We start from the raw sequence: 11,873 nt of genomic DNA, 5'->3' as shown, positions 1-11,873 counted from the left end.
TGCTAATAATGCGAGCACAAGCAAACAACAAGAAAATGGCAGAGCTGACACTTCTCCTACTCCTAGTATGAGCTCTTCATCAGCCACATTACGAGGTAAAAACAATGACGATTTAATTCCTATTTTTTGTCTGTGTTTTATAATGTACATAATATATTAGTACAGTAGTACATGTCTATAATTTATAAATAAATAAATATACATATATTGGGGCGTGTGCTCAACAATTTTTTACTGATAGGGGCGTGCGAATATAAATATACAGATATTGGGGGTGTGTGCTCAAAAATTTTTTACTGATAGGGGTGTGCGATCAAAAAACTTTGGAGACCACTGCTCTATACCACAGTGGTCACGAGGCACTGGAGGAGTTGTGGGAGCAACGCACTGAGTGTCCTTGCTTCCGTGCTGCCATGAGTTTAAAATGATTCCATCAAATCACCAACTATGTGAGATTTGATAACAAACTGCCATATGAGGAAAAGAGAGCTCTGAACAAACTTGCTGCCTTCAGAGATATTTGGACACAATTTGTGGAGCAGCTCAGGAAATGGTATATTCCAGGAATACACCTGACAGTTGATAAGCAGCTCATTGCATTCAGGGGTTGCTGTCCCTTCAGACAGTATATGCCCAGTGATCCTGCCAAATATGGCTTGAAAATTTGGTGGTGCTGTGATGCAGCAACATCATTCCCCCTCTCTGGAGACAGCTGCCCGGCCAAGCAACCAGAAGCTCCACACCAGGGTAATCTTGGTACCCAGGTTGTTGAAAACTGGTTCAGTCCTGATACAGGATGGGAAGGAATATTGTGGTTGACAATTTCTTCACAAATACTGACCTGGCAGAAAGACTGTTACAGCAGGACTTGACCTATGTGGGTACGATTTGGAAAAACAAGGCCAATATCCCACTGAAACGCAGGCAAATCAAAAAAAGGAAACGTTAATCCAATTTTGCTTTTGATGGGGAACTCACCCTAGTTTCCTATATTCCAGAGAAGTCCAAAGTCATGCTGATGCTATCAAGTATGCACCATGACCTGTCAGTAAGTGGGGAGCAAAGAAAGCGGGACATCTTCCACGACTAAAATAAAAACAAGGGTGTGGTGGTGGATAACCTTGACCACTTAGTCCGTATGACCACCTGCAGATGGAAAATCAACAGATGGGCAATGACACTGTTTTTCAACATGCTGTATGTGGCTGCCACTGCCAGCCTCATCATTTGGCTATGCCACAATACAAACTAGAAGCAAAGATCACCTTTAAGAAGATGGCACTTTTTTTTGCAGAAGCTTGGAGAACAGTTGACTGATGGACAAATCAAACAAAGAATGCCGGATACATGTAATCTCTGAAATCCGTCAAGTCTGGTGTGACTGCCTTAAATTACAAATTGCCACAACGCACCCGAGTAGAACCTTCTGTAAGCATGAGTGGACGTTGCCCTTTTTGTCCAAGGACAGATGACCGCAAAACCTGGAAACGATGTGAAAATTGTAAGCGATTTGCTTGTGTGCACCACAGTACTTCACTGCTGCTTTGTGAGGAATGCAATATTTAGTTAAAACAGTTAGGAAATGGTTTTTCCAAAATGTTTTTGGAAATAATTGTTAGTTTGAAAACAGTGTGAACTGCAGACTTAGGAAATTGTTCATCCATGTTTTGAAACTCCAAAAAAGTTTTTAAATTTGGTTCGTAGTTCTAGTTAAATGATGTCTTGGGTTTAAATACTCATAAATATTCTTTCAAGCAACCTGTATGTGTAATAAATGGTTTTTGGTATGTTTATACTGTCACTGGTTCCATTTTGTTCATGTGGTTGGGGTAACAAGTTACCTTATGAGACCAACAATGTTGAATTGCAGGGTAACAAGTTACCTTATGAGAACAACAACTGTTATGATTTTATGAGAACGGATGAACGTTAAAGCTAATTGACGTATTAGGCAAAGGAAACACAGTCCATAAGGAGAGAACCAGTCAGAAATTTTTTTCAGGGCACTATCCACCAACATTTTTGAGTTAATAGATTTTATCCTCTCCCCTTGTTTTCCCCTCTCAATCTGTAAATAAAAACAGGCTTTCCTGCTTTTTAAAGCCTGTTGTGTTTCTTAACTTAGAGTGAACTTGTCAATGAATGGAACTAGCTGAATAAATTGACATGAAGAAAATATTCTCTTTGTATGTGCAGAAGAGGCTACTGCTGTTAAAAGCTGGCTATCATGTAGTGACTGCCTAAGTACAGCTTGTTTTGTCCAGTTCAGTTGTTAGACATTTATATAGAATATTGTTAGGAAGTTGCTGCTTGTATAGCTTGTATTTAACATAAATGATATTAGAGGTGCACCAATATATCGGTGGTGTATCAGATTGGCACTGATGAAAGGAAATTAACATTATTGGCAATCGGCTTTTTTTGGCCGCTGTAGCCGGTAACGTCACCGATAAATGCGGCTTGCATGCATTCAAGCATTGTGGCTTTCTTTTGGTATTGTACTTTTGATCACTTATGTCTATGGTTTGTATATTTCTTGAGAGAGATTTCTGTTCATCTGGCATATTTACGCTTTTGCTTTGTGGCATAGACCTTTGGCTTTTCTGTAAGAATGATTGAGAATGTATACTTGTACTAGCTTCTCATATAGGAAACCTGTTGATTAATTAATTCCACTTGGTTCCCTTTGAACTTCAGCAGATTTAACATCATAAAATTTATTTTCTCCCTATATATTACCTTAAAATCATTGAGGTATAGGATTGTTGTCTCTGTTTTCAAATAGAAAGTATCTGGTTTGATGGAATCAGTGCTTTAACATTTATCTTGGGCTACTACAGGGACTTTAGAAAAAGATTCTTGGATTTGTCCAAATGTGACTAGGAGGGGAAAAAAGAGTTTTTTTAATTCTTGCCATTATCAATATTTTCCTTTTGTCTGTCAGACTTTGTGGATAAAAATCAATGATTTTTAAACAAGATTTAAAAAATTGTATTATTTTTATTTAAACTGTAATTTAACTGTAATATTCCTCTTTAAAAATAAATGAGCCTAAAATTTAAATTTGATTTTAATATAGCATAGGCTAAAATATAAATTTAGTATAATCTATTAAAATAATTTAAATAACATATTGAATCAATGAGCTTGTACTGAAAACTTGAGGGTCAAAAGCTGATCTTCTACATAAGAAAAAGGGTGAATGGTGGGGATCTAACTTTTTGAGGTAAACCTTTAAAAATATGGAACAGTATTTCATATATTAGGGGCTTGACCCTGTTAGGGGATACAAGGCTTATATTATTGGTGGCAAAAGATCAGCAAAGTCATCACAGGTGTTGGAACCTAGCCTCTGACTCCCGCAGACACCGTCCTGTGCACTCTTTGATCAGGATTATCAGATGAGCACATCCTGATAGTCACATTAACTCCTGAACTCTGACTAGCTCTATGCTCAAATTATGTTTATGAGTCTATTCTGGAGGCTTATTCTCCAGCTCATGGAAACCAAGCATCATCCGCTCAGTAACTACCAACCCTCTGCTTCTGACTGGTTCTGAGTACTCCAGTCAATAGCCTTTCTTGGTCCCTTTGAGGTTTATGAGTTCTGAAAACTTGAAAGAAAGGGGGTAAAAATTTTCAGAACAGCCTAGGTAAAAAAGTGATCTAATGTAAAGAGAATAAGTAGGAACTTAAGTGCAAATGACATTCACCTAGGCATTTTAGAAACCTTTCCCATGGGTGACCTGTAATAAGCATTCATTAACCACTGTTCATCCTTCCAATGCTATAGAAGATAATATTAGTGTTTAATAAATTAGTTAGTTGTTAATCTGCACCATATTTTGATCTTTTTTTAAAAAGTTTTTGTATCCAAAACATTAACATTTTGTTTAATAAATCTGAAATGCTGGTTTGTGTCTTTTAATTAAATTCAAGTTGCCATCTTAATGCAGCTTCATAGAAATATGAGCAAAAAGTGAATGATTTAGTGAATAAGAAATATATATTTCACTGTTTTATAGCTTATTAAAATGTTGGATTTTTAACAATCCAAATATTTAAGCTATATATTTTAAAAATGTATAGCTTATCTGGTTTGTGTATCAAGGAAACGTACTAAATCTACTGTAAAAGCTGTATTTAGTTGTAAATCAACATGTTTTAATTATTATAGCAACCAATGAAAATATACAAGGGGAAAGTTGATAAGTAATTATTTAAATTGGGGTTTATGGCTTGCTGATTTAAATCAATCCACCCTGGTCAAAGTAGGCTGTGATTTAAAAATATTTTAGTTTTCTTACTGCTGCTTTTATTTTTCCTAGCCTTTTTCTTAAAACTTCTCTATGTGGTCTCACCTTTTGGGGAAAAAAATACACTTGGGTGGGAATCACAATGCTTGGGTTTATGAAAGTTTGCAAAATACATTTACAAAAGGATTTTGATACTGAAAGTTGTAGTTACCTGTTGAGATTTACAAAAGCACTTAAGTTAGGCAACAAAACCCTATTGATTTTTCAGACTTGTGCACATGTTTATTTCTCTTATCTGTTGTCTTTCAAATTTGTTTGTGTTTTCCATTTTTGTCTCCTCTAACTTCATTTTTAAATGGATACATTATGAGGAGAGGTTACTTTCTTCATAGTAGGCTGGTAGTGAGGCTCATATTTCAAGTCAGTATTTTCAGACTTTGGCCCATTGCAACTTTGCCAAGTTGAAACTTACCCACTTGAAATTCCACAAATGAGATCATGGAGTAAGATAATGGAAATCCAAAACCAGGCATTCTTGTGAGACAATAAGGTGTTTTGGGTGTTTATTTTATATTTTAAGGCCCCTTAAATGCATTTGACATAGACATTTCAAATTTGAGTCAGAATGTCTGAGAGACAAATTGAGATACCTTTTGTATAGTTTTAACAGGGTTAGCTACACAGTCTTGCTTGCTCTTGTTTTGCAGTTGGGTATATAAGCTGATCCTTATGCCAGTATGGATACTCACTGAAGTTAGTGAAACTCTGTATGGGCACTAGGTATGTCAGTGTTTATCCTGTTGTAGCATCAGGGATTTAGCTTTGTGATTAGTCCTGTAGCACCCAAAAGGACCATTCAATTGTATAGCTGTTGGTTTGTGAAATTTAAGCAGTGGTGCTCAACCTTTGGGCCCTGTGGGCCAGATGAGTGGTACAGGGCCCATCAGCATGCCATATTGGGCCCTAGGGGGTCCCTTGCCACCCCCTGCATGCCAGGTTGGGTCCTGGTGTCAACCCTTCCTACCTCTTGTGTACTGGGATTGGGTCCCAGTGGCCTGGTGCTGCCCTGTCCTGCCCCCTACCCCATGTGTGGGGATTAGGTTTTGTAGGGCTGGCACCATCCCATCCTGCTCTCTCACCCCAACTTGCCAGATAGAGCCTGGGGGTCTGGGGCCATATGCCACCCCTGCCCGACCCTTTGTGTTGTGACTGGGTGCTGGATCCAGTGTGCAGGGCCTGGGGCTCTCCATGGGTCTAGAGATTTGACTGCCCCCTCACCACCAAATTTCTGGACCCATGGGGAGCCCTGTAGATGACTTGGCACTGTGGGCCAGATGTGGCCTGTGGGCTAGAGGTTGAGCACCCCTGATTTACAGGATCAGGTTGTAGTCATTCTATGTGTGTCTTAAAGCATATGTGGCTGAGGTTTGTATATGAAGTATGTGTTTGAGGCATTAGTCAACAGGGTTTTTTTGGCAGCACGTTGGAATGATCCAGGTTGAGTCCTAGCTGAGCTGGTACTAGGACCTGGCCGCTGCTGCTGTTTCTTTCTGTTGGCCAGCCACAACATGGCATAGGGACCTCCCACAGGGAGCTCCGGACTGCAGTATGGTGTGACATGGACAAAGTTGTCCTCTGTCCATCTGCATTATGGCTTGGGCAAAGCTTTCTGGTTTCAGGATGGATCCAGTGGCTCTGTAGGCTGGATCTGGCCAACTGGCCATAGGTTGTCAACCCCTGTGTTAAGGCAGTTAATTTTATATAAAATGTACTGTGGCTGATGAATACTTACATGCAAGAAGATGACATTGTGTTATGTTGTAAAGTAGTGGTGCCCATATTTTTTGGATCAGTGAACCACTGCTACTATCCTGCAGGCCATAGCCCTCCCCTTCCCCTTCCCCTTCCCCCCCACTGTTTTTTGTATATATTACAACTGTAAAGGTGATGTAAATAGGGGGGAGACAGTTCTAAGTTGGTCTCCCCTCAGACGTTTTCATTTTCCTACCTGGAAGTGGAACTTCTCCTTTATGTATCCCACAGCAAAAGGGGGCTTCATCACTCTGAACATATGCTGGAGGATGGTAGTGCTATTATTCATTGCAGCGAAACTTCCCTGTATGCATCCCAGCTAGGGGAAGAAGAGATCTCTTCCCCATATATACACTTGATAAAGCTAAGAGAATTTCTTGTCAAGGAGCATCCACAATATCCATGCCTGAAAAAGGGAGTTAGCTATCCTTTCAGAGAATTTGTTTTCCACCTCCTGCCCCAACAGATGAGGGGGCTACAACCTGACCGCATGACCTACTAAGGAGAGCAGCTGTCATCATAAACTCAGTCCCTTGAATATACATTTCACCTAGAGAAGGAGCCTGCTGCCCAAATACATCAATTTCTTACAATGGCTGTCTTCTCATGAGCTGAGGGAAATGTGGTATGTAAGGCAGAGAGAGGCTGCTGTGCTGCACCATGTGCAGGGGATGGGAAGAGAAAGTAGTGTGGCATCTTATTAGTACAGGGCCTAATGAGATATGTGCATCAGTTGCTAACTACAGTTTGGGAATTGTGGGTGTAAAATTCTGCTTTACAAATTTAAAGGATTTGCTTCATAACTTACCTGAAATGACTGTGGGTTAAATGAACAAGGATACTCTCCTAATAATATTAGGAGAAGCTTTGAATGTTGCTTATTATTTCACTAGAGAACACGGAAGAAAACAAATTGTTCATTTGTTGGTATTTGATAGTAAGTATTTGATCCATAATTAAAGGTATTACTGAAAGCAATGTATGGCAATTGTTTAAATAACGTATTTTTAATACTCTGTAAAAAAATTTATTTGTAGATGAGACAAATCCGCAGCTTGCATAAAACAGTTGTGCGTAGTGGAGCCGGTGGAGCCTTGTTTGTGGTAAGTAATTTTGCACAAGATTGTTCTTCCCCCACCCAACAGAAAAGGGAATTTAAGTTGAGAATTGGGTGAATATCTGAACTTTCAGTTGTCAAAAACTTTTTCCTAGATTCCCATAGACATTCATGAAGAAGCAAATGTTTTCATTAGATTCCAATGTTCGACGCGTGTGGGGGTAGTAGGTTTGAAAAATCATTTTCTTGTCACCCATTTATTTCCTTAAATAGTTGATGCCGCTGGTTTTTCTTGAGAATTAAGGTGATAATTCTAGAAGTTGAAAGTTATTAGAAAGAGTACTCCAACCTTAATTGTTACTGAAAATGCTGTAAGCAGAAATAGATAGCATTATTTGGCATTTAGTAAGGAGGATATAACGTGTTATAAAAGAGTGATTCAGACTCAGTGTTACATTACTGCCTGGTATACATGTACTATGGTGCTTGCATTCTTGGTTGCACAGTGTACCAGCCTCTCAGGATGGAGGGTTCCTATTCATCCTGGTGATTAGGGCACTCTTAGGAAGTGATAGCTGTTGACATAACATATTTACCTGAATTCAAGAGGACTGAATTTAAGACGACCCCCCAATAATTAGATTCTATACATGTAAAAATTGTTATAATTTGTTATAAGTTTCCATATATAAAATTCATGTATAGAATTTTTTTCGGGGGTCATCTTAAATTTGTATCCCCCACCACCACTGCTGGCCCTATGGGCTAGACTCCCCTGCCACTTGTTTCCTTGCCTATCCCTCTCTGTGCTCCCCATGCCTGCCTCTGCCTCCACTCTCTACCCACTCCCCCTTTACCTTCTGTTGTGCCCAGCCTGGCTAGGCAGAAGTGGCAACAGCTCACAGCTTAGCAGGGTGGGTCAGGGCTAGAGGGACCAGAGCTGGAGCAGAGGTGAGGAGCAGGCACAGGCATGGGGGCTGCGGGGGGAAGGCTGCAGGTTCTCCCCCATGAGGGGGAGACCTTTTGGGGGGTTTGAAGCAATATGGTAAATCTCGCAGGCTGCGAGGGGCCTATAACAGAGGCGGGCAGTTATTTCAACTGGAAGGCCACTTCACTAATTTTGGTAAGCTGTCAAGGTCCGCATGGGTAGCCCTATCCCTTGACAATTGTTCTATCCCCTGGTTGCCATCTTGTTGTCAGAAGACCTGCCCCCTAATCCCTGGCCTATGCTACCAGAAGTCCCTCCCTTTGCCCCTGGAAATACTCCTTTTGGGAGGGGGTACTATAGCCTTGGAACTGGAAGGTACACTATCACGTGGTCTGTGTCAGGTAGGCAACATTTTTTGGCCAGAGCACCGATGTCTATGCGTACAGTGTCTACCTTGTAAGGTGCTGGAGTGCCGGCATGCCAAAAAAGACTAGGGGATGAGATATGTGGCAGGATGCACTGCATATTAATATAGTTAATAATCATAAGCATTTTTTAATGGTAAATACCACGTTTTCTAAACATTCTAAACCTGGTGACAATAAATACAATTTTGTAGAGGGTGAAAAGGGAGAGAAGAGACGGGAGAGAGGGATAAGCAAGGCTTGGTGGGGCTCCTGGCTCATCCTCTGTGCACACTGGGCACAGCAAGAGTGGGGTGCCCTGGGCTGTGGCAGGAGCTCCCAGAGCTCTGAGAACAGCTGCACAAAGCTGTGCACTTACCACTGCCAGCCTGGCCCGTTTGGTTCCCAAGTGTCACATGGTTCAGCCACTGCTGCTTCTCACTGGTGCCAACTCAGCTGGGCCCATCACATCCTGAGAAGCATGCAGGGAAGCAGCGGGTGGGCCAGCTTTGCTGTGTGCCACTTGGGATGGGACGGACCCAGCTGGGCTGGAGAAGCGGCGACTGAGCCAGATGATCCGTATACCGCTTCTTCGCATGCTGCTTGGCACAGGCTCAGCAACGGCTTTGTCTCTTTGGTGCCAACCCGGCCAGGCCTAGCCTGTCCCAAGTGGTGTGGGGAAGTGGCACACAGCTCAGTTGGCTCAGCTGCTGCTTCTCCTCACTGGTGCTGACCTGGCCAAGCCTGTCCTGTCCCAAGTGGCATACAGCAAAGCCAGCCCAGCTGCTGCTTCCCTGTGTGCCACTCAGGATACGATGGGCCCGACTAAGTTAGCCCTGGTGAGGAGAAGCAGTTGCTGAGCCGGTCCCAAGCAGCACGCGGCTCAGCTGCCACTTGTTTGCTGGTGCTCATCCAGCCTGTCCCGACCCAAGCAGCATGCAGCAAAGCTGGCCCAGCTGCTGCTTCCCCGTGTGCCACTCAGGATGGGCTGGGCTCAGCCAGGAGGGCACCGGTGGGGAGAAGTGGTGGCTGAGCTGTGTGCCGCTTTGGACCAGCTGGCGGAGGTAAGGGAAGGCACAGCTGAGCTGTGTGCTGCTCCAGCCAGGCCAAGCTGGTCCTGAGCTGCACTTGGCTCATCTGGCTGGGCCTCCACTTCTTGCCAGTGCCAACGTGGTCAGGCCTGTCCCGTCCCATCTCGAGCAGCACACAGCAAAACCAGCCCAGTTGCTGCTTTGCTGCATGCTGCTCAGGACAAGATGGGACAGGCCAAGTCAGCACCAGTGAGGAGGAGGAGCAGCTGAGTAGCGCGTTCTCCCACCACTCCCTATGGCTCCTGCTGCTTGCAGCACCGTTCCCCAGGGCCCCTGCCACTCCCTGTACACCCCTGCAGCTGCAGCACCTTCCCTCTGCTTGTCCCCCCCTTCCAGCCTGGTTCAGGAAGCACCACAGGGCTCCTGGCCCACTGGGCTGTTCCAGCGGTCCCATTCCCCATCCAATCTTACCTTACTTTCCACTTGGATGGGGGGGCAGGGTCGCGAGGCCAGAAGTTGAAGAGGCTTCTAGTTTGGGGATGGGGAGGGGGGCGGTTTGGAGTCAGGCTGACCCTTCTGCTCAGTCACAGGCTCCTGCTGGGTCCTGCTGCTGCTGGCTGCCTATCATCTTTGACAGGTGGCAACAGGCAGATAAAAATTAATTTTCTAAAAATTTTAGAGGCTCCATGGGCTGGATAGAATGGGCTTGTGGGCTGAATGCTGCCCACGGGATGTATTTTGCTCGCCCATGGCCTAAAACCTCAGTCTCCCAATTTGTGGGTAAGTACTCTTACTATGGCGTAGTATATAAAATGGGGACAGTGGCATCTTCTCTTGCTGCAAAAAGAATGATTCAATTTTTTACCAAGAATACTTGTTAGGTATCTGTTTTCATGAGTGGACTGTGGGCTGTGAGTCCGAATAGGTGGAGGTGCCTCCATTGCAGCCTAGATTTACCTAAGCTGTAGAGATCAGAGTTCCTCTGTCCTCAGTATTTCATGTTGGCTGGCTCTAAGCAGCTCCCTGCTCAAAATGTAGGTATTTTGGATCACCCTTCTGAGGTGTTTACCTCTACAGAGCTTACGTACTTAACTCTTGATTATGGATTTCTCTGGAGACCAGGTACCTACGTTTGTTTTGCAGTGCTGAACTTGTGGGTAACTAGGGCCGGAGCCAAAAGGATGTAAGTTCCTGAATGACATGTCAGTATTGTCACTTTCCTTTTCTGCTTTTCTTGCTTTATGGTGTTGAAGGTCAATAAAGTTTCATTATTGAAGAGAAAAGGGGTCTTTCTGGAGCAAATATAACTTTACTTCCAGTGTTATAGTTCTGGTTTTATGTTGGTTTCAATATAAAATGATTGGTTCTTCTATTCCTGTTCAAGATTTTATGTTTCCATGTTGTTTTGTACTTGGTGCATTTCTAGTTTAAAGACTGGGGTTTTTTTCTTTTTAATCCTGTGGACTACAGGATTGGTCTGAAGACATGAAGGGACTTATTCAAGCTAATCATAGAATCTTAAAAGTAGGATCGGAAGGGACCTTGTAGATCTTCAAGTCTGACCCCCTGCCTGAGCAGGAGAAAAACTGGGCTCAAATGAGTCCAGCCAGGTAGGCATCAACCCTCTTCTTAAAGACCGCCAGGGTAGGAGCCAGCACCACCACATCCCTTGGAAGTTGGTTCCAGGTCCTAGCCGCCCTAACTGTGAAGTAGTTCTTATGGATGTCTAATCTAAATCTACTCTCCAACAACTTGTGGCTGTTATTCCTTGTTATGCCAGGGAGCGCTAGGGACAAGGTCTCTCCTAAACTCTTCTGGTCCCCCCTAGTGAGTTTATAGACTGTCACCAGGTCCCCCCTCAGCCTTCTCTTGTGAAGGCTTAACAGGTTCAGGTCCCGCAGTCTCTCATTGTAGGGTCTGCCCTGTTGTCCCTGGATCATGCGGATGGCCCTCCTCTGGACCCTCTCCATGTTGTCCACAACCCTTCTGAAGTGGGGTGCACAGAACTGGACACAGTACTCCAGTTGTGGCCTGACCAGTATCATGTAGAGGGGGAGGATCACCTCCTAGGCCCTATCTGAGATGCACCTGTGGATGCATGACAAGGTCCAGTTAGCCCTGGCAACTGTGACCTCGCATTGTCAGCCCATGTTCATCTTGGAGTCAATAATGACTCCAAGATCCCTTTCTGCCTCTGTGCTCTCTAGAAGGGAGTCTCCCATCTTATAAGTGTGCTGCTGGTTACTACAGCCCAAGTGCAGCACCCTGCACTTGTCAGGATTGAAACGCATCCTGTTTTTGTTAGCCCACCCCTGTAACCTATCCAGGTCTTGCTGCAGTCTTTCCCTCCCTACTAGCGTGCTCACCTCACCCCAAATTTTGGTA

General features: G+C 43.6%; 1 protein-coding gene across 1 annotated transcript in view; it reads left to right on the top strand.

Annotated features, from left to right (window-relative positions):
* The window catches only part of NDUFV2 (NADH:ubiquinone oxidoreductase core subunit V2), a 49,182-nt gene that overhangs the window by 3,910 nt on the left and 33,399 nt on the right, over positions 1-11,873 (top strand). Inside the window, exon 2 of the mRNA XM_019546065.1 lies at positions 7,106-7,171. Coding sequence (XP_019401610.1) covers positions 7,106-7,171 — 66 coding nt within the window. The remainder of the gene's footprint in view (positions 1-7,105; positions 7,172-11,873) is intronic.

Source organism: Crocodylus porosus, unplaced genomic scaffold (assembly GCF_001723895.1).
Source record: "Crocodylus porosus isolate Cpor-Errol unplaced genomic scaffold, CroPor_comp1, whole genome shotgun sequence".
Lineage (NCBI taxonomy): Eukaryota > Metazoa > Chordata > Crocodylia > Crocodylidae > Crocodylus > Crocodylus porosus.
This window is presented reverse-complemented; position numbering and strand designations above follow the sequence as displayed.